Raw genomic sequence first — 26,747 nt, 5'->3', positions numbered from 1 at the left:
ACAAAGGCCATGGAAGAAGGTATTGTAAGTTATTTCTTCACTTAAGAATCTGCCTAAGAGCCGTCTGAAAGAGAAGTTAGTGCTCTAATGGATATTTTGAATTTACCCTTGAATCCAGGATTTAACCACTAGGTATCACATTTTTTCAAGCTCTCTGCAGAACACCCCCATGAGGATTCCTGACAGGGATGCTTCTCCTTTAGTCTTTCCCTTATTAATATCCAGTCCTACAGCAAGAAAAAAAAAAGGACTTCTTTCCTTGTAGGATGAAAGTGAAGAAATGCAGCCCATGGACCACTATACAGCAGGTAAGTAGGGCAAATATCTAGAACTAGTTGTAATTAGTACTGACTTTTAACTATGAGCAGTATTGAAACATTTTAACCATTCGTAGGCATGTTGGATATTAAAATCCAAGAGAAAAACAGACATCTGAGTTGACTCCAAAATTAAGAGCAATTTTGCAGTGAAGATTAATGCATTTTATTTAGTGCAGACAGACATGTCTACTTTAAACATCACTTTGGGTGTACAAATTTCTTCAGAATATTTATGTTACAAAAATGATTTCAGGAGGGAAGATACTAGACTATTTGGAGTATACCAAAATATACTAATTTGGTTAGAAAGAGAGAGAGATAAAAAGACATTTTATCCTTGAATACAATGATTCAGAATTTTTTAACCTCCATTTAGAGCTACAGCAAAATCTCATGTCCATATCTCTGTTTATACGGAGCATGTGTTATGCTGATCCCACAATAATATACCTTCACCACCCACAACCTTGGGCGTCCTCTTCCCACCCTTGGTTTCTGGGGTATCCTGTTATAGGCTAGTTGCACAGCTCCCGGTTACATTTTCCCCATATTCAGGATGCAACAATATACTGTGTCATATGAAGTCAATTTGTTAATTGCATAAGATTTCAGATATCAGACCGCACTAAAATTGTATGTTAATCGTATACAATCTCATATCAAAACATGCATAACTGGCTTGGAATGTAGTCTGCAGAAGCAATACTGGCAAAATAACTACACAACTAGAAAATTAACTTACAGCCCATTAAGAAGAATGTAAAATGTTGAATTCATGAGCATCAAGTGAAGATGAGTACTACTAATTTTAGCATCCATGTAGCTACTAGTGTATTGGTTACTAAATTGCTTCTATTAAAGCTTATCATGAACTATTAAAAACATACTGTAAATGTCATAAGTTTAAAACACACAAATATATATGAACAAAATAAAGGTCATTATCTTCTAAAAGTGTCAGCTTGCAAAATATTACATTGCATGTGTCAGCAACAAGTAGAACCGCTTATATGTGCAGGTGCAAGAACACCTGCACATGTAATTTCATTTTACTTAAAATTAACAAACAAAATCACTCAGAGCCAGGAGTAATCTTACCTGTGAACAAAGAAGCATAACAAGTTCGACCACTGAAGTGCTTGATTTCATGCAAACTAGGCCTGAAACAAAAATGAACACAGAGATTTATTTTATATATCAGTAATAATAAAATTTGTTTTTAAAATGGAATGATTCAGAATGAATTAAAAACTGCCAAAAGAAATGGCTTCATATTTTGGTGGAAGTGAGCATGAATTGTCCTCTTTGCTAAACAGGTTTGCACTTCAATGGGAGACTACATGTGTGAACACTGTAAGACATTCCCCTTGGGGATGGGGCCACTGTGGAAAGAGCATCTGCATGCTTGCATGCAGAAGATTCGAAGTTCCCTCCTTGGCATCTCCAAGTTAGGGCTGGGAGAGACTCCTGCCTGTAACCTTGGAGAAGCTGCAGTCAGTCTGCATAAACAACACTGAGTTAGATTGACTAATGGTCTGACTTGGTATAAGGCAGCTTCCTACGTTCTAGCAAATATTCCTTCACAATAATATGAATCAGTGAGAAATCAGGATATCAGCTGGTGACCTGATCCTATGCACGTTCACCCAGGAACAAGCGTACCAAGGAATTCAATGTGATTTACTCCCAAATATACATGCAAAGGGTTGCAAGCTTGTCCTGGCCTATTATTAAGTCAACTTCATGCATTGCATTTACTGTTAGATATAAAAATGATTCATTGTGATTATATTTCTGATAATTAAGTATCTTCTGCTACATATATCCTAAATGCCAGTTTTCAAAGTAGCATGGATACAGCTGATACTTTCGTGCCCAAGATGTATACAAAACACCTTATTTTCACATTTTCCTAATAAGAAGAGTGTCTTGTGTCATCTGTGTAGCAAGTTTCAACTTTCCAGATAGTAGGAAAGCAGTGTAGCTATTTAGGATGCATTCATGCCCATAAAGATTCCCTCAAACCTACAAATGTCAGCCAAACAGGTACACATTCCTGGATGCTAACTGGAAATCTTCCGAAGGCGGATTAAAGTGTGTGAAGGGACAATGGAAACAGGCATTCCACCTCCATGTACAGTTCAGTCTGTGCTGGTCTCTAACGTAAAGTAAATGCTATCCCTGAAGTTTAGACTGTTGGATGTGTTAAAAAGTGTGGTTTTCAGACTTTTTTGTGTGATCAGAGTACCTTTTGCGACATATGTAGACAACTGAAGCTTGGTATCTAGCATTAAAGTACCTTAACAATTCCACAGTACACTTAATTATCCCATTTTTGGGGAGACACAATGCCCCACACAGAGAGGTTTCTAGCAATCAAAATTTTCTGGACTACAAATTTACCAAATTTCTAGTTTCCAATCATATGCAAGTATTTTAATTTCAAAATCTCAAGTGAGTGAGCAACATCTTTTAATGTATGATATATTAAATTCCAAAATTTCATTATGAATATGTATTAATAAAATATGTTCACATTCACGACAGCATGCTAAACATTATTGCTAGACGACAGAATCAAATATATGGGGTGCCAAAATATTTTCCTGCAGTTGCATTCAATTTTATCTTCCCCAAAAGGAAAGCATGTCTCTATTTATAGTGAATGGAAAACACCCATTTCTCCATATCTTTTTAGATGCCAATGAGATTTAAGATGTTTTAAATTAATTTAACATACTTTGTTAAAATAAGGTAGCATCCTTATTAAACACACATAACTTAGGAGAACATTTCAAAGCATTGCCAAAATGCATTTGCTATTTCAGAACAGAAGGTTCTCTTAAAGGAAAGTAGTGCTGAAAGTCCCAGATGTAGTTAATGTTTAGTTTGCTTAGTGTCAGCTATTATCTAGACAGCAATTAATATTTGAACTTTAAATAGGATGGTTATAACCAAACTGAATATGTTTTAATATACAAAAACTGAGATTCTTTTTGGAAATCAAATAGAATTAATTGAGCAAAAATCATTATGTGTAGCTTTAGTTTTGGATAAATATGATGAATGAGGAAATTGATTCAAATAGGCATGAACAAAGAGCTATTGGAGACAAAAGTGCACCGACACAATCATAAGTATATTTATTGCAGGTAATGGATAAATACTCTTTTGTGCCCACTTTGCTAACAACCCCATCTTATTGTACTGTAAGACAGAACAAGCTGTAGGAAGCCACTAGAATTCCACTCTATCAGATTTACAAGCAGACAGTTAATTAATGAAATAAGAGGTAGATGTAAAAATCTCATTTAAAGAGACAATTGCTGTAATTGATTAGCTTTTCTCTTGCTCAAGTGCTGGAGGATCAAAAGATTAATGTGACATTTATCACCTGCAAACATCATCAACTATTAGACATCTGACAAAAAAGAGCTAAATAGAAGAAAATACAGTTAAATCGCCCATAATTAGCACCATCATTTTAACTACTACTACTACTACAAGACCCTGCTATTCATCTCTAATCTTGGACTCTTTTTACAGTCCAGCCTCCTTGTCATGATGCTGCAATTCCTCTCCATCATCTGGTCCACCCTCTTGCGCCAAGTCCCTCCTCTGATGTCACACTAGTCCTGTTATTTCTCCAGACTTGACTACTGTAATGTGCTCTATATGGGGCTGCCTTTCCAGAAACTAGTCCAGAAACTACAATTGGTACAGAATGTGGCAGCCAGATTGGTCTCTGGGACAACAGGAAGGGACCATATAAGACTGGTTTTGAAAGAACTGCACTGGCTGCCAATATGTTTCTATTCTGGGTGAAATATGAAGTACTGGTTATTACCTATAAAGCCCTTAACGGCTTGGGACCAGATTATTTAAGAGAGCGCCTCCTTTGTCATGAACCATCCCGCCTTTTACAATCTTCTGGAGAGGTCCAGTTATGGTTGTCACCAGCTCGTCTGTTGGCTATTCGGGACTAGGCTTTCTCTGTGGCTGCCCCAGGGCTTTGGAATATGCTCCCTGCTGAAATAAGAGCATCTCCTTCTCTTTTTGCTTTCAGGAAGACCCTCAAGACTTTCCTGCTCTCTCAAGCTTTTAATTAGAATTTTAATAATTGTAATAATTTGTTTTATATTGTTTTTATTGTGTTTTATGTATTTTAACCTGTGATTGTAATGTTGGCATCTGTGACATCATCTAGAGATTTACATCAGGCAGTATAAAAATATGATAAATAAATAAATAAATAAATAAATAAATAATAAATTTAGATCACTCATATGAGCACATATAACTTATGAACATAGGATCCTGCAGAATCTGTTGTTGCCTGGCAATATTGTGAAATCTGTAGCATGGTCTAGCTTGTTATTGGTAGCTTGACATTTTCAAACATACAAATAGAAAACAGAATTGCTCTACTGGCTGTTAATGCTTAAATGAAAATGACTCTTTCAATGCAGAGCCTTTGCCTTCTTTTTTTAGGCTGAGGCTTTTGGGAACTCTCTCCCAATGTCACAGCTTCCCAAACACAGTGTCTCAGTTTTCTTATGGAACCTCATGCTTGCATCAGTAAACAGGTTAGGAGGAAGGAGATCTCTGAATTATAATGGAGATTCCAGAATCTTGATGGCTTCCTTACATATTCCTGCTTCCTGGATGCTTTCCTTAATTCTGTGTGCCAAGCCCAATGACCTGCTAGGTATTGTACTGTGGTACCCAACATGATATGCCCAAAGGATGGCTTCAGGTGAGCAAGATACAAATATAAAGAAAAGTGTGCCATTGAGTCGGTGTCGACTCCTGGAGCCCTGTGGTTGTCTTCGGCAGAATACAGAAGGGGTTTAAGGGAGGATAAATAAAGGATGAGGAAGAGTAAAACAGCAACTGACAACATAGGGAGTTTAAATATGTGAAGTAAATAGATGTTTGTTCACATTTTTGCAGTTTAAAAAAGATCCAGAGTAATTGGTGATGGAACGATCACTGACAAGTACGGTGGTTAGTCTAGAGCAGGAGTTCCCAACCTGTGAAGATTTTGTCTGCCCAGACTTTAAGGGCTGTATAAACTTCCAGAAATCATTTATGCTCAAGGAAAGAGACAGGACAGTAAGTTTAAATGTAAGAACAAAACAAGGCCCAGACAAGGGGAGTATGAAAAATGGGAAACGGAGAAAGCAAGGTCCTAAGGGAGAATGCCAGGAGGAACTGCAGGATAAAATACTGAAGGATAAGTGCTAAATTAAACAGGGTACAAAGTGAAAGAGATAAGCGGTAGGAATCTGAATCCAGTTCACACTGCCTGATGCTTCCATATTCATTTATTATTATTGTTGTTGTCGTTGTTGTTTACACAGTAAGATAGGTGTTATTGACTGGTTTGTTTTACCAAGACATTGAGTCAGTTCCAAGGACCTGGGATGGCTGAATTTTATTATCAATATTGTTGCTGTTATTATTATAGATATTGTTGCAGAATATAGGCTGTTGCCAGTAAAGTTGCTTTTTGTAATTGCTTATTATTATTAATTATTATTATTTCTTGTTTATTATTATTATTTCTTGTTTTTAATTTCTTGTTTACACAGTCAGACAGGTGTTATTGACTGGTTTGTTTTATCCAGACATCGAGTCCTTCCCAAGGACCTGGGATGGCTGAATTTTATCATCAATACTGTTGGTTATTATAGATATAGTCGCAAAATATAGGCTGTTCCCAGTAAAGCTTCTTTTTGTAATTGGCTGATGGTCATTTCTGTGGCCCCTATGGTGTTGAGGTGCTCTTCAAGGTCTTTTGGGACTGCACCCAGGGCGCCAATTACCACTGGGATTATTTTGGTCTTTTTCTGCCACAGCCTTTCAATTTCAATTTGTAGATCTTTGTATCTGGTAATTTTTTTGATTTCTTTTTCTTCTATTCTGCTATCCCCTGGTATTGCTATGTCGATTATTTTGACTTGTTTTTCTTTCTTCTTGACTACAGTGATATCTGGTGTATTGTGTGGCAGATGTTTGTCTGTTTGTAGTCGGAAGTCCCATAATATTTTTACATCTTCATTTTCTTCAACTTTTTCAATTTTATGGTCCCACCAATTCTTGGCTATAGGTAGCTTGTATTTTTTGCAGATGTTCCAGTGTATCATCCCTGCTACCTTGTCATGCCTTTGTTTGTAGTCAGTCTGTGCGATCTTCTTACAACAGCTGATCAGGTGGTCCACTGTTTCATTTGCTTCTTTACAAAGGCGGCACTTGCTGTTGTGGATTTTTCGACTTTTGCTCTTATTGCATTTGTTCTTAGTGCCTGTTCTTGTGCAGCCAGTATTAAACCCTCTGTTTCTTTCTTCAAGTTGCCATTCTTAAGCCATTGCCAGGTCTTGGTGATGTCTGATTTTCCACTTATATTGTGCAAATATTGACCATGCAGGGGCTTATTTCTCCATCTTTCTGCTCGGTTCTTGACTTGTTCTTTCTTGTAGGCCTGCTTTGTTTCATTGGTGTTGAATAGTTTCTCGTTGTTGTTGTTGTTGTTAATAATAATAATAATAATAATAATAATAATTCACTTTCTATACCGCCCTTCCAAAAATCAGTATACACAGAAAAATAATAAATATATAAGATGGATCCATGTCTCCAAAGGGCTCACAATCCAAAAAATAAACATCAGATAGACACCAGCAACAGCCACTGGAGGTACTAACCCTAACCCTAAATAAAGAGAATAACCACATTAAAAGGTGCCCCTTTGCCAGTTAGCGGGGTAACATATACACAGTCATACACACGCACAAACACAACCTTGATGAATTATTCAAATGTAGCATAACCAGAATGTTCTGGTGAAAAGCTTCACACAAGAACATAGACACAATGAAGGCAATGTGTCATTCCTAAGGAGGGAACCAGATAGGCAAGGGCAGCTGAATATTTGATGTATATTCTACTGCCTTGGGAGCATGCATCACTTTCCGACGGCTAGTATGGGGAAACAAATAATTCTTTCACGAATTATTGGGGTTGTTCTTGACAAAGGGCAACTTCAGAATAAAACAATTAGTACAAATACTTGAACAATTTTTTTTAACCAATATATTAGAACAAATTCAGTTAGGATATATGTTGTGTGTAAGATTGGTCGATAAGACTGAGGAAAGTGTATTGGTTGTGTCTTTGTCCACCTTCACAGGCCTACTGTGCATATTCTACTGAGATCAACACAAAATGCAATAACACAGGTTTGGGCAGAAAATTATGTACATTGCTTAACTTTGTTCAGTGAAGCAGCTGAGGTAATGCTGAGGATGTAGGAGAAGGGTGCTGTAAAATCACAAGGTTTCAAGCCTTTCTGATCATATGAGAAATGCCCATACTTCGTTTCACCTATGCATACATTTCATTACACTAGGACGATGGTAATTTATTTACTACATTTTTATACTGCCTTTCTGCCTTGACAAAGGCACCCAAAGCGGTTTACAATATTAAAAGAAGCAAATTACAGAATGTTAATAAAATGTTGTCTCAGGCTGTTGGTCTTTTCAGGAGCTGAGGACAAGAGCTTCCTGTTCTGGGTGCATCCTTTCTTGCCTTCCTCATTATAACCCACATTATAATCCCAAGGATTATAACCTAAGGAACCTTCTCAGGAACACTCTGGCACATTAAATATTTCCCCTGTAAGGGGAAATGCAGTTGAGGTGGACAATTTTGAGCAGAAAAATGGAAACATGGCAGGGCACAAAAATGACCAAGCACTCCTGTTCTCTCTCATCCCACTGTTATGCGAACTGCAGCCTTCCAGGCTGCTTCATTACAGACATGCTAAGGCTTTGTGTGCATTGCACATGTGTACATGCAAAGCTCCAGTGACCAATATTCAAGTGATTCTGCCTGATTTGACCATCAAAAGTTCAGTTCAGATCTGAGTCAGCAGATGGCTGGTTCAGTCTGAATCAAAGCGACCCTTACCCTCTATGAGGGTTAAGTCACCCATGATTTTAGTATGCTCTATTTTAGATGCTGCTCTGATTTTAGCACGTTCTCCTTTTAGATGTCTCCCTGATTTCTTCCTCCTTCTCAAGATCAGCTTCAGTATTTTGAGGAGGGGGAACAATACTATGCATTCAATACGAAATTACATTTTGGGCCTGATATTAATAACCCAAAGTGCTACTGTAGAGACGTCTGTTCCTCCTAGGAGTTCTAGTTTATTGTTATGCCCTCTTTGAATTACAAAGCTACACCACCTCAAATTATACATCACCATCTTTTTTTTAATAGAGTTTGTATTCTGGGATAACTATATCACAGCAGTTCTCTCTGTTCCACTGTGTTTTATGTTATGGTAATCTAAGCTCTTTACAACCAAGCACTCGCTTCCTAAACCTGGCTCGGAGGCTTTCTATTATGTTTAATAGGTTAGTTTGATAAATATTCTTGGATTTAATTTTTATTTATTTATTTATTTGATTGATTGATTGATTGATTGCTGTTATACGAGTCACCTTTAATTCCTGTTGAACAGTTTTTTATTGGGGTCGTAAGATACACATTTAACAGTTCACAACTGAGGTCTTCTAGTTGAATGTCATCTGGCCATGGGAACTTGTTATTTTTCAATTTGCCATTTAGTTCTAGCACATTATCCTTTGTCACAATTCTTCATATCCACTCTCTGAAAAGAAACTCCTGAGGTGAACACTGATGCAAAGGATTAATTTTAGTTCACTTCAAGTATGCTATTTTCTTTCCCTTTTAGGACTCTGCTATCTTCTTGCCTCCATCTGGTTTTCTTTTCTGCTTTGGTAGACTTAAAAATATATGATTTTCAGCCATTTTCCAACCATTTGGACAGTACCTATCAATAGGCTTGTTATATAGGGCCGGGGGCCATAATGATCTTCCAAGCATCTTATGTCAAGTGAGCCAAATTTCAACTAGTTATAGCACTTTGCTTTCTGAATTCTTAGGCAGAGCATCTAATGACAAGTGATTGGAAAAGTTGGCTTTTATCTTGCTAACACATGGATGTCGATGTGGACATTGTCCAGCACATGAACCTCAGGGTCACTCATATATGAACAATGATATTGATTCATGGATAAATTAATGCTGACACAATTCCCCTGCTAACTTGGCAAAGAGGCACCTTTTAACGTGGTATTTCTCTTTATTTAGCAGGGGGAGAGTAACTGGCCCTATTCACCCCAAGCACAGTACCTCCAGTGACTGTTGCTGGTGTCTGTCTTATGTTTCTTTTAGAATGTGAGCCCTTTGGGGACAGAGATCCATCTTATGTATTTATTATTTCTGTGTAAACTGCCCTGAGCCATTTTTGGAAGGGTGGTATAGAAATCAAATAAATAATAATAATAATAATAATAATATAACCCCCCTCCCTTTTCTTTCACTTTTAAATAGGTTAATCCTAATCTTCCTCTAACAATATTTTAATTTTTACTTGTGATATTAAATCAATCTGATGCCAGTGAAGCTTCTGTGTCTCAGTACATACCAAGAAGGTTGATAAAATCCATTTAAAATACCTTTATGAAAGCAGATCACAGTTTAGATTTTTTTTTATTAATACAGTGTGTGCAAGAGTCTAAATGGATATCATCACCATTTCATCTGGACTTTATCAACTTTGGGTAGTATTTTCTTTCAACAATTTCATTTTATGTTAACCTAAAACTTTATTGGAACTGGAATCAATTGTAACATTAGTGTGAAAAACAAAATGCCTTCTCTTTTCTGTTGGTCTTAAGGTGGAAGTTATTCAGATCATACGTGTTAAATGAAAGTGTCATTGCTTTATTTCTAACATTATTCCAACAACAAAGTCTTAGGCATAATTAAATATGTAATAACAAAAATATGTAGTGGTGGATTGGCAAACAAAATATCCCTGTTGGGAATCAGATCCTCTAGGGCCTTCTCCCACCATCTTACAAAGGGATGTTGCCTGTACACTGAGTGACTGCCAGCTTGAACCAGCAGGCTGGATCAGACACAGGCACACACGTTCCTCAGGATCCCCTCTCATGTGCTGTGAATTTGGTTTGTATTCAACTGTAAATAGTAACTGTACATTCTTTTTACTGGAGGAGTTTTGACTTTCCAAAGAAGCAGAAAAGCATAAACTATTCGTGATTGGAACAATATGACTTCTTTGCTGCCTCTTTGTTGAAATGTTTTGAAAAGACCTTAAGTGTTTGAAACAGGGACACATTTAATTTCTAGCATTTACGAAATGGATTTAATTTTGATGGCTATCTTGGTGCGCAGTGTTCTGGAGCCAGAACATTCCATGCCGCTGCTGCTGCAGATGCATAGGCAGCCTCCACTGCAGTTAAGAATGAGGAGCGGCACAAGCAGTGCTACTGTAATTATTCTCATTTATCTCAATGGGTGCTTGCACTCATTCTTAACAGCGACCGGGCTGCCTGCATGTTCGCAGCAGTCCTGGCATGGAATATTCCAGTCCTGGAACACTGTACATCATGTTGACATTTATTTTACAGTAATGCACTAGCAAAAAATGCTCAATGTGACAGAGCCTTGGAATCAACATAACTATATTTTGGATGAAGCCTACCATCAAGCAGTGGAAGGACAGCTACTTTACTTTTCCTTGTTTCTTCTATAGAGCACAGATGAACATCAGTCTGAAGATCTAACTGTTCATGCCTCCTTTGTACTGTGGTCTGGGCCACTATGACACCATTTAAGCCACATTCAAGAGATACAGTTGCCTTTCAAGGGACAAGCTCCACCTTGCAGGCAGTGTAATGCCATTAATCCACAATGCATGCATTATTTTTAGTTTTGATTGGAAGATTTTAAAAAATACCCCCAAACCTAATGGACCACAACAGATAGTTCTGCACACTGCATTGCAGGAAATCCACTCTCACCTGAAATAGGCCACAACAGGCTTTATATGGCCTACCATAGACTGTAAATTGCCAAAACCCTGCTAGAGAGAAGACTTACAAATTAAAGGTGGGGTTATCTAAGAAGATTTCTGTTCCCTTTTCTGCACTGGTAGTTCTCTCTCTGTTCCAGAAGAACGAAGGGGAAATATTCTGGAAAATAACTCAGCCAAAATATGTATATCTCAACAACTGATTAAAAAAAAATTCACTCATTGATATTGTGGAACATTTTTCTCATTGGCTAGACATAAAGATGTGCATGCAACTTAGAATATTTTCATCAGTGATACAATTGCATATAGAAGTATTTTTTCTTAAACCTTTTCATTTCCATGTACTCCCTTGCCATAGGGTTTTAAAGGCTAGTGTTTTTCAAAGCTATATTATTCTAATTTTTTCACTAGTTCTTTTCTATTATATAGGCAACTTAAATGGTCAGCCTTGTCAAGATATCCGAGCTCTTAAATGTAGCCTGATCATGAAAATTGATAGGTGTAAGCTGGAACAGAAAGCATACACCCCATTAACATCCATAACAAAATGAATGGCATATATTTAAGAGAACATCTTCTTCACCATGAGCCCCATCGCCCTTTGAGATCATCCAGAGAGGTTTGCCTGCAGTTTAATTATTTATTATTAATCAAATTTGTACACCGCCCCAAACTTTCATCTCTGAGCAGTTAACAATAGCATAAAACAAGTTAAAACATATTAAAAACTTAAAACAATTTAACCATTTAAAAACCACCCACAAATTAAAACATTAAAATTTTAAAGAACTGAAAAAGCTTGGGTGAAGAGGTGGGTTTTCAAATGCTTTTTAAAAATTGTCAGAGAAGGGAAGGATCGTATCTCAGTAGGGAGTGCATTCCACAGTCTCGGGGCAGCCCGTCCCCGTGTGGCCACCAGCTGAGCCGGCAGCAACTGGAGATGGATCACTCCGGACTACCTCAATGGGTGGTGGGGCTCATAATGAAGAAGATGTTCTCTTAGATACCCAGGGCCTAAGCCATATAAGTTATAACTAGCACTTTGTATTTTGCCCAGAAGCCTATTGGCTGCCAGTGTAACTCTCTCAGTAAAGCAGCTGCCATCAGCTTGCCCCTGCTACAGAGGGATGGGCCTTCTCTGTTGCTGCCCCAAGAATGCACTCCCTGCTGAAATAAGAGCCTCCCCATCTCTGACAACGTTGAAGAAGTCTTTAAAGACACATCCCTCCCCCAAGCTTTTCAACTAGATTTGTTTTAAATCGTTTTAAGGTTTTTATGTCTGTTTTAATTTGTTTTATGTTGTTGTAAAACACCCAAAGACTGAGGTTTGGGGTGATCCCAATAATATAATAAATAAACAAAAAAATACCTATTAATTCAGAAGTGATGTGATTCTTCAGTCTTCCCCCTCTCAAAATGTTTGATCTTACACATTTCCCAATATCAGTTTAGGACCAGGGCGGAGCCACCATTAAGCAGACGGGTTCAAAGAACCCAGGTCGCCGCCCCTCAGGGGCGGTGCCTCATGCCCCATTCATGCCTGCCGCGTTTGACATCAGATGCTGGGGGCGTGGTTTTGCAGTGCAGCCAGGAGCGGCTCTCCCAGCCTTTAAAAGGCAGAGTAGCTCCAGCCACACTGTGAATGCAGCGCTGGCCAATCTAAGTCCAAAACGGGGCCACACGTCATGACACATGCAGGGAACAGGGCTACGAGGGCCATGGCGGTGGCAGAACCCGGCCCGCCTCTGGCCTCCCTCTGTGCCTGCTTGGGACTCTCATTTCTTAATGCGCTGGAAGTCAATCACAAACATGTTGAGCTTGAAAAATCTGAGTAATTTAAAATAGACATACAGTAAGAAGCGAAGACACACTATTTTTGAAGTTTTAGATTATCCCAAGATTAGAGCTTATTTCTGATTATTCAAATATGAATAATCATTCATCTTACTATGAATCGCTGAAGTTTACTACTATGTACTGTAGACATTCTAGACTAATTGAAAGAGGACAAATGTTAAAAACATATTGTACTATGGCCAAAATGCGAGGGTGGGGGAGGGTCCTGTTTTAGCAACTCCTCTTTAGTTTCTCCTAGGCAGCATACTTCCTGTCTCCTCTGCCAAACAGCTTCTTCTGCTAAATGGCATGGAAATTGTCATGACCCTGAACACTGCTTCCACTGGAATGCAAGCATGTAAATGTCTATTGTGAACATCTCTTTAACCTTTCACCATTCACATTCAATCATGCCCAGGATCAGACTGCTGGCATACTTAATGTAATGTGGCACTTCTTCAGGTACATTTAACTGAACAAGATGTTCCCTATAGGAAGCATTCCATATTCCAGAGAATAAAGAAGCTGAAGAGCCATATTCTGGTATGCCTTTTCAGCAAACATCTCTTTTGTCAGCATCAAGTAACAAAGACAAACCCTGAAGAACTGATCTATCAAATCCATTCAGCTATGGAGAATACTCGCAGTAAACAGAATCCATGTCTTGCTTCTGCTTACGAGGGGACCAGTATGCAACTGATAACATATATGTCTGCTGCGAAATTTGTAATAAAACTCATTATCATTACTAGCAGTAATTGCTGACAGTGTTCTAGGAGGCTTCATATCTTCTTCCAAAGACGGTTAAGTTAAAAATTGAGGTAATAATCGAAACACTACTTTGTCACAATCCAGCCAGGACCAGTGTCTGACTGTCATATAGTCTGATGTATAGCTGGAGCCCTAGAGATATTCTCACTCTAATGTACTTAATACACTTTTCCTGTAGCTTCTCAGTATCTCTAGGGTTAAGAACATTAAAATTGCCATGGGGGATCAGACCAAAGGACCTTTAAGTCCTCACTGTTTGTATTGCCAGCCTGAAGCCCAAAAGCAAGCTGACAATTTGGGCTTGATGGATATACCCAACCCCTGCTGTTCAGCCCCAGTATTTGCTAATCATAAGCATACTGTCTATGAACCTGGAAGTTCAATTTTTAACTATAATGACTAATACACATTAATGGACCTATCCCCTTTATAGATGAGATTTTAAAATGTTTATTTAAAAAATTCTGTGTCAGCGTCAATATGCAGATTGACTAACAACTTCAGAGAAGGAGGTGAGAAACTGGAAAAGTTGTGAAATGCTTGTAAAGATATAGGTAGCAGTCAGAGACTAACAAAGAGGATTATAAGATGGTTTAATATAGGATAAGCTTTCATGGGTGACAAGCTACTTGCTTAGATGATGAGTTGTTACTGGAGAAACACAGGAAAAATAGGCAGTTGAAATCAGAACATGGAAATGATTGTTAAAGGGAAAGAGGTTAAAATACATCTAGTACAATCCTTACGGGGTGAGAGGAAACCAGAGTGTCTATTTAATCTTTGTCTAATATAAGTAAGTTTCCTGATAAGTTCCTTTTCTACTACTTCCCAGTCCATACAATTACAAGGGTGAATATTTTTCAGTACAGACACTCAAGTCCATGACACTGTGACCCATGCATGTTAAAATACTCACTGAGAGGTTTCTTGGTAATCTTACTTCTAATGTTGGATTTCTGTTCATTCAGTCTTTGCCTAAGGGATAGACCTGTTTGCTCTGTACAAAATGGCTGATGAGCATCTGGTACAATATATTAGAAATACCATATTTATTGATGCTCATGTGTATGAGCCTTGCATATGGTAGATGGTACCACTGGATCCATATACAGAATTGTTTGTACTGATGAAAGGGCATAGCTGGCATCTGTTGTTGTGTGGTCTGGTGCCATATTTGATAGGGTGCATTTGCTGTTTCTTAGTGTGAGCTTCTGATTAGACAGTTGTCTGTATGACACTAATAGCACACTCTCTATAGATTCTTTGAGACAGGGATCAGTCTCGATAATGGGTTGTAGTTCTTTTATGATGTTTTTAAATATATAGGACTAAGAGCTGTAAATTATAACAAGTGGACTTGTATCTTTTCTTTTTTGTTGTATTCAAGTAACTTTTCTCTTGGTAACATTGTGGGGGAAAGCTGGTTATTCTTTTTCACCTCCCATTTGTAGTAGCCCCACTCCCATTTCCCAGCATCCCAAATGCACTCTTGCGTTTTGGGTGGTATAAAAATAATTTAATTTAATTAATTAATTAAAACATAAAGAGCCATTGCTTCAAATGAACATGTATTTGCCAAAAGATAACAAGAATTTGTATAAACATCTGTATATATTCCCCATCTGGCACCAATTTGTTCTTGGTCTGATGGCTTTTATATATATTGTTTTTATGTTTTTCTGATCATGATAGAATGATAGAATCTTTAATGTTACGGCCACAAGCCAAAACAAAAGAAAAAGATTACAGTTATACAGCAGTAAATAGAGTATATATGATTAAAACAGTTTAAATAATAATAAATTAATTTTTTTAACAATATTGGAAACATACTACTAATAAAAATTAGAACAATAAAATTTCCTTATTAACCTTATTTCTGATCATATCTACCATTTTTATTCAAAAGTTGTTGTTTTGGTCAAAAGTACACATTCAGTAGTACTTAACAGTATAAAAGGCACATAATAAATAAATATCTCCCTGGGAGAACAATTTCTGCACTTCAGATATGAACTATGCAGGATACAAACAGCAGAGATATGTAAAACTAACTTTACGGAAATAAAGAGAAATTTGTGGAAAGACACACATTTAACAAGGGGGGGAAAACAACAAGACCCCTGTATCTCTATACAGCCATCCTCCTCATTTCATAAGTTTCAACATTTGTCACAACTTGTGACAAATGTTGGAATTTAGGAATTAATATACATGTAGGAATTAATATACATGATGTAGCCACCTAATGGCACAGCGGGGAAGTAACTTGCTTAGAGAGCAAGAGGTTGCTGGTTCGAATCCCTGCTGGTATGTCTCCCAGACTATGAGAAACACCTATATCGGGCAGCAGCGATCTAGGAAGATGCTGAAAGGCATCATCTCATACTGCGCAGGAGGAGGCAATGGTAAACCCCTCCTGTATTCTACCAAAGAAAACCACAGGGCCCTGTGGTTGCCAGGAATTGATACCACCTTGACAGCACAACTTTACCTTTATACATGATGTGGTGACAGATGCTAATTGCAGCAGATAACACTGGTTGAACATTAAAAAATATGACTGATATCAGTTACCCATGTAAACTTAAATTGAACCAAGAGGTTACATTAACAATGGCCAGAAAGATACTGACTTGTTTGTTGATTTGTAAGATCTCATATAAAGTGAACTACTCTAAACCTCCTGAAGTAGTAAAGTGCTTTAATAAGAACTGCTGTGCATGTAGCATGAAAACTTGAAGTGCTTGAAATAGGCATTCTCAGAAGAGCGGAATCCTAATGTCATATGTATTTTTTTTTAAGAAGCTGATTTCAGTAATTACATATTTCTTTGCATTTGTGCAACACAGTTCTATAAAGTATGACATGTTATAAACCTGCCTTAAAGCTACTGAACAGGAAGTTGGCATAAATGAGACACACATACTATGTGTATTGGACCTGTTTGCTGAGTTGGCATTGGCCCTGGTTGTTCTTGTTGGGGGCTTCAATGTTTGTTTTGGGACCATGTTATCAGGAGCGGCTCAGGAGTTCATAACGGCCATGACATCTATGGGCTTATCCCAGTTGGTTTCTGGATCAGCACATGATGCTCTGATCAGGGTGGTGTTCCGTGGGTGGGGACTCCTGTCATCTTCCCATTGTCATGGACGGATCACCATCTGGTTACGGTAGGACTTGCAATCACAACCCACCTCTGCAAAGGTGAAGGACCCATTAGGCTGATCTGCCTGAGAAGGTTATTAGATCCAACAGGATTCCAAGAAGCCTTGGAAGGGTTTGGAGTTTGCTCTGCTAGTGATTCTACCGATGCTCTAGTGCAAACATGGAATAATGAACTCACTAGAGTGGTAGACACAATTGCTCCAAAGTGTCCTCTCCGACCTGCTTCAAAATTAGCCTCATGATATTCAGAAGAACCAAGGGAGATGAAGCAGTGAGGTAGACAACTAGAGTGCTAGTGGAAGAAGACATGGCACAAATCCAACAGATCACAGCACAGAGCATATTAGAAGATCTATGTTCTGGCAGTGTGGGCAGCAAAGAAGCGGTTCTTTCCTGCCCACATTGCTTCCACAAATTCACATCCAACTGAGTTGTCTAGGGTTGTGAGGGGGCTAGTTTATGCCACCTCGTCCTTGGATTTGAACTTGGAACCATCATTCATTCACTGTGATGTCTTTAATGACTTTTTTGCAGATAAAATCTCTTGTATTCGGGCTGAACTGGATTCCACAGTTATTGCAGGGCCTATTGTAGATGTGTCCAGTAACTCCTCTTATAGGATTAGATTGGATCACTTTCAGTTTGTGACTTCTGAGGATGTGGACCAACTGCTGCAGACTCTGCGTCCTACAACCTGCTCTCTTGACCCCTGACCAACTTGGCTTATTTCATCTGGTAATCGTATTACCAGAGAGGGTCTGATAAATATTATAAATGCTTCTCTAAGGGAGGGCAGGATGTCTTAAGGAGGTTATTATTAGACCTTATTTGAAGAAACCTGCATTGGATCCCTCAGAGTTGGCTAATTACAGACCTGTTTCTAATCTTCCATGGTTGGGCAAAGTGACTGAGTAGGTGGTGGCATCTCAGCTCCAGTCAGTTTTGAATGATACAGATTATCTAGACCCATTTCAAACTGGCTTTTGAGTGAGTTATGAGGTTGAGAACGCCTTGGTCAGCTTCATGGATGATCTCCAAATGGGTATCAACAGAAGGAGTATGATCTCTTGTCGGCTTTCGATATTATCAACCATGGTATCTTACTCGGTCGCTTGAGGGAGGTGGGCTTGGGTGGCACTGTTTTACAGTTGTTGCTTTCCTACCTCTCGGGTAGATTCCAGATGGTGTTACTTGGACACTGTTGCTCTGCAAAGCAAGAGCTAAAGTGTCAAGTTCCACAAGGCTCCATACTGTCTCCAATGCTCTTTAATATCTACATGAAACCGCTGGGAGCAATCATCAGGAAGTTTGGTGTAGGGTATAATCAATATGCTGATGACACCCAGATCTATTTATCCATACCAACTTCATCAGGGCATAGCATAACTTCCCTAAATGCCTGCCTGGAGGCAGTAATGGGCTGAATGAGGGATAACAAACTGAAGTTGAATCCAAATAAGACGGAGGTACTGACTGTAGGGAGTTGGGACCCAAGAGATGGTTTAGACCTGCCTGTTCTGGATGGGGTTACACTTCCCCTGAGAAATCAGGTACATAGCCTGTGAGTGCTCCTGGATCCCAAACTATTTCTGGTTTCTCAGGTTGAGGCAGTAGCCAGGAGCACTTTTTATCAGCTTCAGTTGATATGTCAGCTACATCCATTTCTGGAGGTAACTGACCTTAAAACAGTGGTGCATATGCTGGTAATCTCTAGGCTTGACTACTGTAATGCACTCTATGTGGGGCTGCCTTTGTATGTAGTCCAGAAACTACTACAGGTACAGAAAGCTGCAGACAGAATAGTCTATGGTCAACCCAAATAGACCACATTAAACCAATTCTAAAAGAATTGCACTGCCTGCTGAAATGTTTCTTATATAAAAATGTAAAAATTAAATAAATAAATAAATAAATTAAAAAAGCCCTCAACGGCTTGGGTCCAGGGTACTTAAGAGACTGCCTTCTTGTCATGAACCCTGTCGCCTATTAAGATCATTTGGAGAGGTCCAGTTACAGTTGCCACCAGCTCATTTGGTGGCGACCCGGGACCAGGCCAACTCTGCGGATGCCCTGAAGCTCTGGAATATGCTGCCTATTGAATTAAGAGGATCTCCTTCTCTGTTTGCTTTTAGGTAAACCTTCAAGACGTACCTGTTTTCTCAGGCTTTTAACTGAAATTTTAAATACTATTTTTAATTACATTTATAATAAATATATTATAACAGGTTACCATTAATGTGTTTTTATCTTCTGAAATTCATTACATTTATATACTGGCCCATCTAAATAGCTCTGGGCGGTGCACAGCAGCAAAAAGAAAACCTGTGAATCAGTCCTTTAAAAACAATCATTACAAAAGCTTAAAATCATGAACAATTAAAACATTTTAAACTGTTTAAAAACCCTGGAAGGCCAAGCCAAACAGATGGGTTTTAAGGCTCTCCTGAAGGCCAACAATGAACTCAAGCTATGGACTTCTTCCAGGAGTGCATTCTACAGCCCAGGAGCAGCTACAGTACAGAGAAGGCCCACCTCTGAGTCGCCACCAGATGAACCGGTGGTAACTGGAGACGGACCTCCTCAGATGACCTTAACGTGCCGTGGGGTCATGCTGAAGAAGGCACTCTCTAAGGTAACCTGGATCAAAGCCATTCAGGGCTTAGGTCCGGGTTACCATTAATGTGTTTTTATCTTCTGAGATTGGTGAATATTAATTGTTTTATATGTTACATTTGCTGTGGTTAGGTCCGGGTTACCGTTAATGTGTTTTTATCTTCTGAGATTGGTGAATATTAATTGTTTTATATGTTACATTTGCTGTGGTTTTTTAAAACTTTGTACACCGCCTAGAGATACATAGATCAGGCGGCAAATAAATATGATTGGTAAATAACAAAGAAATACTATAGATGTTTGCCATTATGTAGACATACATCCTGCATACCACTGCATATCTTCAATAAGGCTGTTCTTGCGAGCAGCCAAGCCCAGGCCTAAGAAGCCAAGCCTACCTGTGAAAACCACCAAGATCTCCACGGATCCCAGTGCTGCTGCTGTGTAAACCCATCACTGCAGCCCGGGTTTTAAGGGTTAAATGTGTCCTTATCCTCTTGTCATGTGTCAGTGTGAGCTGCCTCGTGCTGACACAGAGATGGGTGCCTAGAATGTCTGTCCCCTGGGGAGTCCCACATGCACTGCGCTTGCCACTGCCCCATTCACTGCACTTTGAGTTTCTTGGAGGCTGGGACCTCCACCCTTCTCTGCACTGCATGGAGCAGGGTTAATCGGGTGGGAGCATGGAGTGCACTCCCACAAAGCAGCAAAGTATTGTCTGGGGGGAATGCAAGGTTTGGGAAGCTCCCCCCCACTGCCTGCCCGGTAGCTCATGTGAATGGCCCCAATGTGTGTTTATTTATTTATCAAATTTGTACCCTAGAGCTGACTTTCGTATGATTTATCAGGGGGAGAACGATTAAATTACAAGGCAAGGCTTGGGTATTGTAACTGATACTTATTCAAATGATGAGATGGAAGTCCTCTTGTTTTTTGTTTGTTTGGTGGTTTCTTTCTTTCCTTTTTTCTCTTTGGTGTGTGCGTGTGTGTATCTTATGTTGTGAAAAACTGAATAAAAGTTTATTTTTAAAAAAAATTGTACACCACCCCAAGCCTTCATGTCTGGGCAGTTTACAGTGACATAAAACAGGTTAAAACACAGAAAAATAAAAACTTGCAAACAATTTAAAACCAGAGTCAGATTTAAAATCTTGTGTGAAGAGATAAGTTTTCAAGTGCTTTTAAAAGGTTTTCAGAGATGCAGAGGCTCATATTTCAGTAGGGAGCACATTCTACAGTCTCTGGGCAGCAACAGAGAAGGCCCATCCCCGTGTGGCCACCAGGCAAGATGGTGGCAACCTGAGACAAACCTCTCGGGATGATCTCAATGGGTGATGGTTTAGTGAAGGGTTGAAAGTTGCCTTCCTGCTGAGTGAGACTAGTTATTTGACATAAGCCGAGAGCAGTCATAGGGGGAAAGAGAAATGCTGTCACCATGAGCAGGGTGGTTGTGTACAAAAGGCCTTGATTTGCACTTATATTGACACTAACATCTAGTACCTAGGAATTTTATGGGAGGGCACCTCCCACAAGTTACACAGCCATAGGAGAGCAGAAGGCTGCACCCTCACAGAGAAGCTGCAGCACAACTGAGGCAAAGCCTTGTTCCACAGCCGAGTGTGGGCCGAGCGGGAGTTGGAAGCAATTGTTTCTTTCCCTCCCTTCAACAACCCTCAGGGATATATTTCTGCAAGCAAAAAGGACTTTTGGAGGGAAGGAAGCTATTTTGCACTCTCTGTAAAGACAAAGACATTCCTCTACTCTCCTACCCCTGAGGAATAGATGGGCCACTTAGGTACTCATAGGTGATATTGATGCAGATGAGGAAAAAGCAAAATTCCTCAAATTTTGAAATTTTAGTGTATTTTTCTACACTCAGATTACACTTTGTATGAAGGTAATGTATTAAATGAGCACTGATGTGGTGGCTAGAATATTGGACTAGAAGCAGGAAAACTTAAATTCAATCCCCACTCAACTATGATGCTCACTGGATGACTGTAGGCTAGCTAGTTACTATCTTTCCAGCCTAAGTTTCCTTTTAGGGTTGTTGGTGAGAATAAAATGGATGGGGGAAGATAAAATTGGATGCTGACCTAAGCTTCTTGGACCAAGGGTGTGATTGAAATTGAATGACAACAAAGAAAGTCCCTTAAGAATGGCCGCTCCGTGTTCTTCCATGGGCTCTAAAGCCACATCAATTTCACTGTACTTAGAAAGCATCACTGAAACCTATCAGCATTACAGAACAATAGGGATGTGCGGTTCGGTTCGGATCCGGACCGGTTCGTCCGAACCGGTCCGGATCCGGCGGCTCGATCCCGGACCGAATCGGGCCCTTCCGGGGACCGAGCCGGACCGAATTCGAGCCAGTTCAGTACCGAACCGGCTCGGGTTTCCCGAACCGGTTCGGGAATGAAATTGAGTCTCTGGAGTGTCTCTTTAAAGTTCCAAGTGTGTCCTCCATTTTGTGTCTCCTTCCCGAAACTATTGCTCCTCCTTGCATCCATTTTGTGATGCTATTTCCAGGCATTGTAATGGCTGCGCTATTGATCCTTGATTGGCCAGAATGAGTCCTTTGGTCTGGTAGGCTGCTTGGCTGTTGCACTGTTGAGAGCTGGCACCCTGTTGGCCGTGGGGGGAGTGCAAAGGTGGGGGCTCCCAAAGGAGGGAATTTCAAACCTATATAAACCCAAGCCTCTTCTCTGGAAACTTCTCTTGGCTGCAGTTGTGGGATCATCTCTGAGACCTGCTTGCCCTTTGCTGGCTGCTCTGGTGTCTCTGTGAGTCCTGACTGTGTCCTGTGTCTCTCTGTGTGTGCTCTCTGTCTAATCCTTTGTCCACCTGCCCTTTGTGACTCTCTGTGTGTCTCCTCTCTCTGTCTGTCTCTTGTCTGTATACTGTGTGTTACTTCACTTTACTTTCTTCTTAATTTCCCCCAATTTTCCCTGTTCCTTGTCTGTCTGCTTTTCTCCCCCCTCCCCCCCCTTTCCCTTCTCATCCTTTGGGCCTACCCTCCCCCTCCCCCACTCTCACCCACTGCATCCTCATTGCTTTAAATCTTCTTCCATTAATTATTGCTCTTTGTCCTGCCTTGTTTTTGTCCAACTTTTTGATTTTCACATTGCATTCCATTGGTTTCATTTATATATTGCTTGCTGGTTTTGCTTAAATTGTACCATTTTGTTTGTTTCTGCTGACTGCTGCTGCCCTGCGAGTTGGTTCCCTGAATCCCTCCCCCCCACCCCCAGAGGATTCTGTTGTTGTTTCTTGTTGTCCCATATAATCAGTTTTGGTTCCCTGCTCCAAACTTGCCCCTCCAAGTCCAACCACACCCCACCCCAACCCCACCCCATCCAGCCTTCTCCCAAGTTTGCTGCTGCCAAACAGAGTCCAGTTTTCTTTGCTTGGTTCCACTTATTCATTTGCTATTATTAATTTGCAGCAATTGTGGTTTAATTGTCTCTGTTCACTTAGTGGCCCCCCTCAGAGTCTGTGTTTGGTTCCCCCTCCCCACACCCCCACCCCCAAGTTTTTTCTGCTGGTTATAGTCTTTCTTTTCATTTTTTTTTAAACTTCTGGCTTGTGTTCTCTTGATATATATTGCTTTATATATTTTGCTACCCTCCTCCTCCTCCTCCCCCCCCTGCCTGCCCCCCCCACCCTCCCTCCTCCCAGACCCTAGCCCAGGCCAAGCTCCTCCCCCAACCACCCCATCCAGCCTAATCGCTGCTGCTGCCCGAGTTGTTCCAGTTTCTCCTTTGCTGTTTGTTGTTGCCCCCTCCCCTTCCCCCCAACACCCCTCTGCCACACACTAGCCCCCAACCACACACACCCTCTCTGCTCCCCCCACCCCACCTCTTTTCCTCCTTGCCCCTGACTCTCTCCACTCACCCCAGGCCCCCTGCCACACACTAGCCCCAACCACACACACCCTCTCTGCTCCCCCCACCCCACCTCTTTTCCTCCTTGCCCCTGACTCTCTCCACTTACCCCAGGCCCCCTGCCACACACTAGCCCCCAACCACACACACCCTCTCTGCTCCCCCCACCCCACCTCTTTTCCTCCTTGCCCCTGACTCTCTCCACTTACCCCAGGCCCCCTGCCACACACTAGCCCCAACCACACACACCCTCTCTGCTCCCCCCACCCCACCTCTTTTTCTCCTTGCCCCCGACTCTCTCCACTTACCCCAGGCCCCCTGCCACACACTAGCCCCAACCACACACACCCTCTCTGCTCCCCCCACCCCACCTCTTTTCCTCCTTGCCCCCGACTCTCTCCACTTACCCCAGGCCCCCTGCCACACACTAGCCCCAACCACACACACCCTCTCTGCTCCCCCCACCCCACCTCTTTTCCTCCTTGCCCCCGACTCTCTCCACTTACCCCAGGCCCCCTGCCACACACTAGCCCCAACCACACACACCCTCTCTGCTCCCCCCACCCCACCTCTTTTCCTCCTTGCCCCCGACTCTCTCCACTTACCCCAGGCCCCCTGCCACACACTAGCCCCAACCACACACACCCTCTCTGCTCCCCCCACCCCACCTCTTTTTCTCCTTGCCCCCGACTCTCTCCACTTACCCCAGGCCCCCTGCCACACACTAGCCCCCAACCACACACACCCTCTCTGCTCCCCCCACCTCTTTGGACCGCTGCTACTGCTGTGTCCTCCCCCCACACCTGAATCCCCCCTCCCTGCTGCGCTGCGCTTCTCCTCTCTCCTCTCTCCTCTTTCTCTCTATCATCTCTCTTTCTCCTCTCTCTCTCTTTCTTTTCTCTCTCTCTCCTCTCTTTCTCTTTGTCCCTGCCCCCCCTCTCTTTTCTCTCTCTCTTAGTCTTTTCTCTCTCTGCTCCCATTCACTTTCCACCTCCTCTCCCACAGCTGCAGCCGCACACAGTAGCCTACCCACCTGGCGGCTGCCATCGGTTTTTTTTTTCTTTTTATAGTTTTTGGTTGATTTTGTCTCTGCTTGGGGGTGAGTTGAGCGACACAAATAGTGTTGTCTCCTCACTTCTGCCCCTCCATCGTTGTTGAACTACCCCGGTTGCCTGTGTGCCTCGTGCGGCCGCCCTGCTGTGTCTCAGCCCAGGGTGGCTGGCTGGCGGCGGCGAATCCGTGACCAGCAGTGAGCGGCAGGAGAAGGACCGGAAGAAGAGGGGTTAGTGCGTGTGCGATTGTGCACCTTTTGTTGCCCCTTTCTCTCCCTAGCTGGCGGTTTTAAATAGGGACACCCCTATTCTGAAATGCATTTGGGTGTGGGGAGGAGGGAGGGAACCTTGGAGAGGAGATGTACTGTTGTAAAACTTGTGTCTTCATGCCCATGCCCAGTAAAGAAATTGCTGCTGTGTGTTGCGTTGCATTGCATGCGTCTTGCAGGTGGTTTTTGAACAGGTGCCTTCCAGAGTGCTTCCTTGCCTCTGGGGCAGTCTGAGTGGGGTCCAGGGTTCTGATGCGATGCTGCCACTACATGCTGGGCCCATGCCATGCCAGAGTGCTTCCTTGCCTCTGGGGCAGTCTGAGTGGGGTCCTGGCTGGGCTCTGATGCTGCCACTACATGCTGGGCCCATGCCATGCCAGAGTGCTTCCTTGCCTCTGGGGCAGTCTGAGTGGGGTCCTGGCTGGGCTCTGATGCTGCCACTACATGCTGGGCCCATGCCATGCCAGAGTGCTTCCTTGCCTCTGGGGCAGTCTGAGTGGGGTCCTGGCTGGGCTCTGATGCTGCCACTACATGCTGGGCCAACACGTATGATGATGATCATGATGTTCAATCCATGAGGCTGCCATCAAGTGTTTGCTGCTGCTTGCTTGCCATGGCATTGGGCAGGCAGAGTCACAGAGTGGGTGGGTTCAACCTCTGTGTTGGTGTGACTGGGTTCTGGTTTTGGTTGTGTGCAATTTAGAGTCACTAAATAGGCTGCATTGAGTTTGATGCTCCCCCCACAGGAGCATTACTTGAGAACCACCCCCCAGAACCCACACTTTGTGTTCCAGTTCACTAAATAAGGGTTTCCTCCTTTGATCTGCAGGTTCCCAAGCGTTGACTGCATCCCTCCCCCACCCCCGGTAGGTGCTGTGCCCTCCCCCCATCCACTCTCCCCCCCAAAAAAAGCTAAAAACTTGCCACCCACACCACAACTACTCCACCCAACTGCCCGTGCCACCCTCCCACACCGGGGTTCCACCCTTTAACCCCCTATTTTTCTAAAAAAAACCCCTCCCAGACCCATCTCCCCAATTGGCTTGGTGGTTGACTCCCAAATTCAAAAAGGACACCCTCCCCCTCACTTCGATTGGCTTCCCCCCCCCATATCAAAAAGTCTTCCTTTCCCCCCAATTGGCTTCCTTTTTTGAAAACAAACTTCCCCCCCGCCGCCTCCAAATCAGCTGCCTTTTTTTTGGCCCCTAAGCCCCTCCAAATTATTTTTCTGACCCTGTCTGGCCTTCCTCCTAAAGTCTCCCTCCTTCTGACCTAGCAGCATGTCTGAGCGCCGTGTGGCGGGCAGGGCTCGCTCAAGGCTGGCAGGCAGAGGTGGGAGAGGCCAGGTGCGGGGTGCGCCTGCGGCATGGGGAGGGAGAGGACGCGGGGAGCCTGAGGACACCCCAGTTCTCCCCATTGGAGAATTCTTTGCTCCAGCCCCATCTTTGGTGCGCAGGATTCAGTTCCCCACGCCTGCTGCCGCCAATCGCGGCAGAGGCAGAGGCACCGTTAGGGCTGTGGCGGGTCCCTCCTCGCCGGCGGCACCAGGTGCTGCTGAGCTACCGCCAGTTGTTGAGGTGGAGGAGACTGTGGAGTTGGAAGAGCAGGTAGAGGGCGGTGAGGACCGTGCGGCTGGCAGCGATGCAGCCAGGTTCTCCCTCCCTCTGGGGCCCCTTCCCCCTATCCTTTCGCCGCTCAGTGGGGCCCCCCCTCGTGAAGCCCGACACTCTGGTGGGGAGCGGTCTGGCGAGGTGGTGGAGGAGAGGCCTGCCTCTCCGATGCCAGTTGAGCTGGGCCCTTCCTCCGCTGTGGAGGGTGGAAGGGGCGGGTTGGGTGGCAGCAGTGGGCAGGCAGCGGCGGCCGCCCCCCCCCTAGGACTGCAGCCACCCTGCGAGAAA

The 26,747-nt window shown here is 42.2% G+C and overlaps 1 protein-coding gene across 11 annotated transcripts in view; it reads right to left on the bottom strand.

The window, feature by feature from the left end:
- NBEA (neurobeachin) overlaps positions 1 to 26,747 on the bottom strand; it is a 670,094-nt gene that overhangs the window by 386,119 nt on the left and 257,228 nt on the right. For all 11 annotated transcript variants that reach the window (XM_053311836.1, XM_053311837.1, XM_053311835.1 and 8 more), the window contains one exon: positions 1,419 to 1,480. In XM_053311836.1, coding sequence (XP_053167811.1) covers positions 1,419 to 1,480 — 62 coding nt within the window. The remainder of the gene's footprint in view (positions 1 to 1,418; positions 1,481 to 26,747) is intronic.

Source organism: Hemicordylus capensis, chromosome 3 (assembly GCF_027244095.1).
Source record: "Hemicordylus capensis ecotype Gifberg chromosome 3, rHemCap1.1.pri, whole genome shotgun sequence".
NCBI classification, from domain to species: domain Eukaryota; kingdom Metazoa; phylum Chordata; class Lepidosauria; order Squamata; family Cordylidae; genus Hemicordylus; species Hemicordylus capensis.
This window is presented reverse-complemented; position numbering and strand designations above follow the sequence as displayed.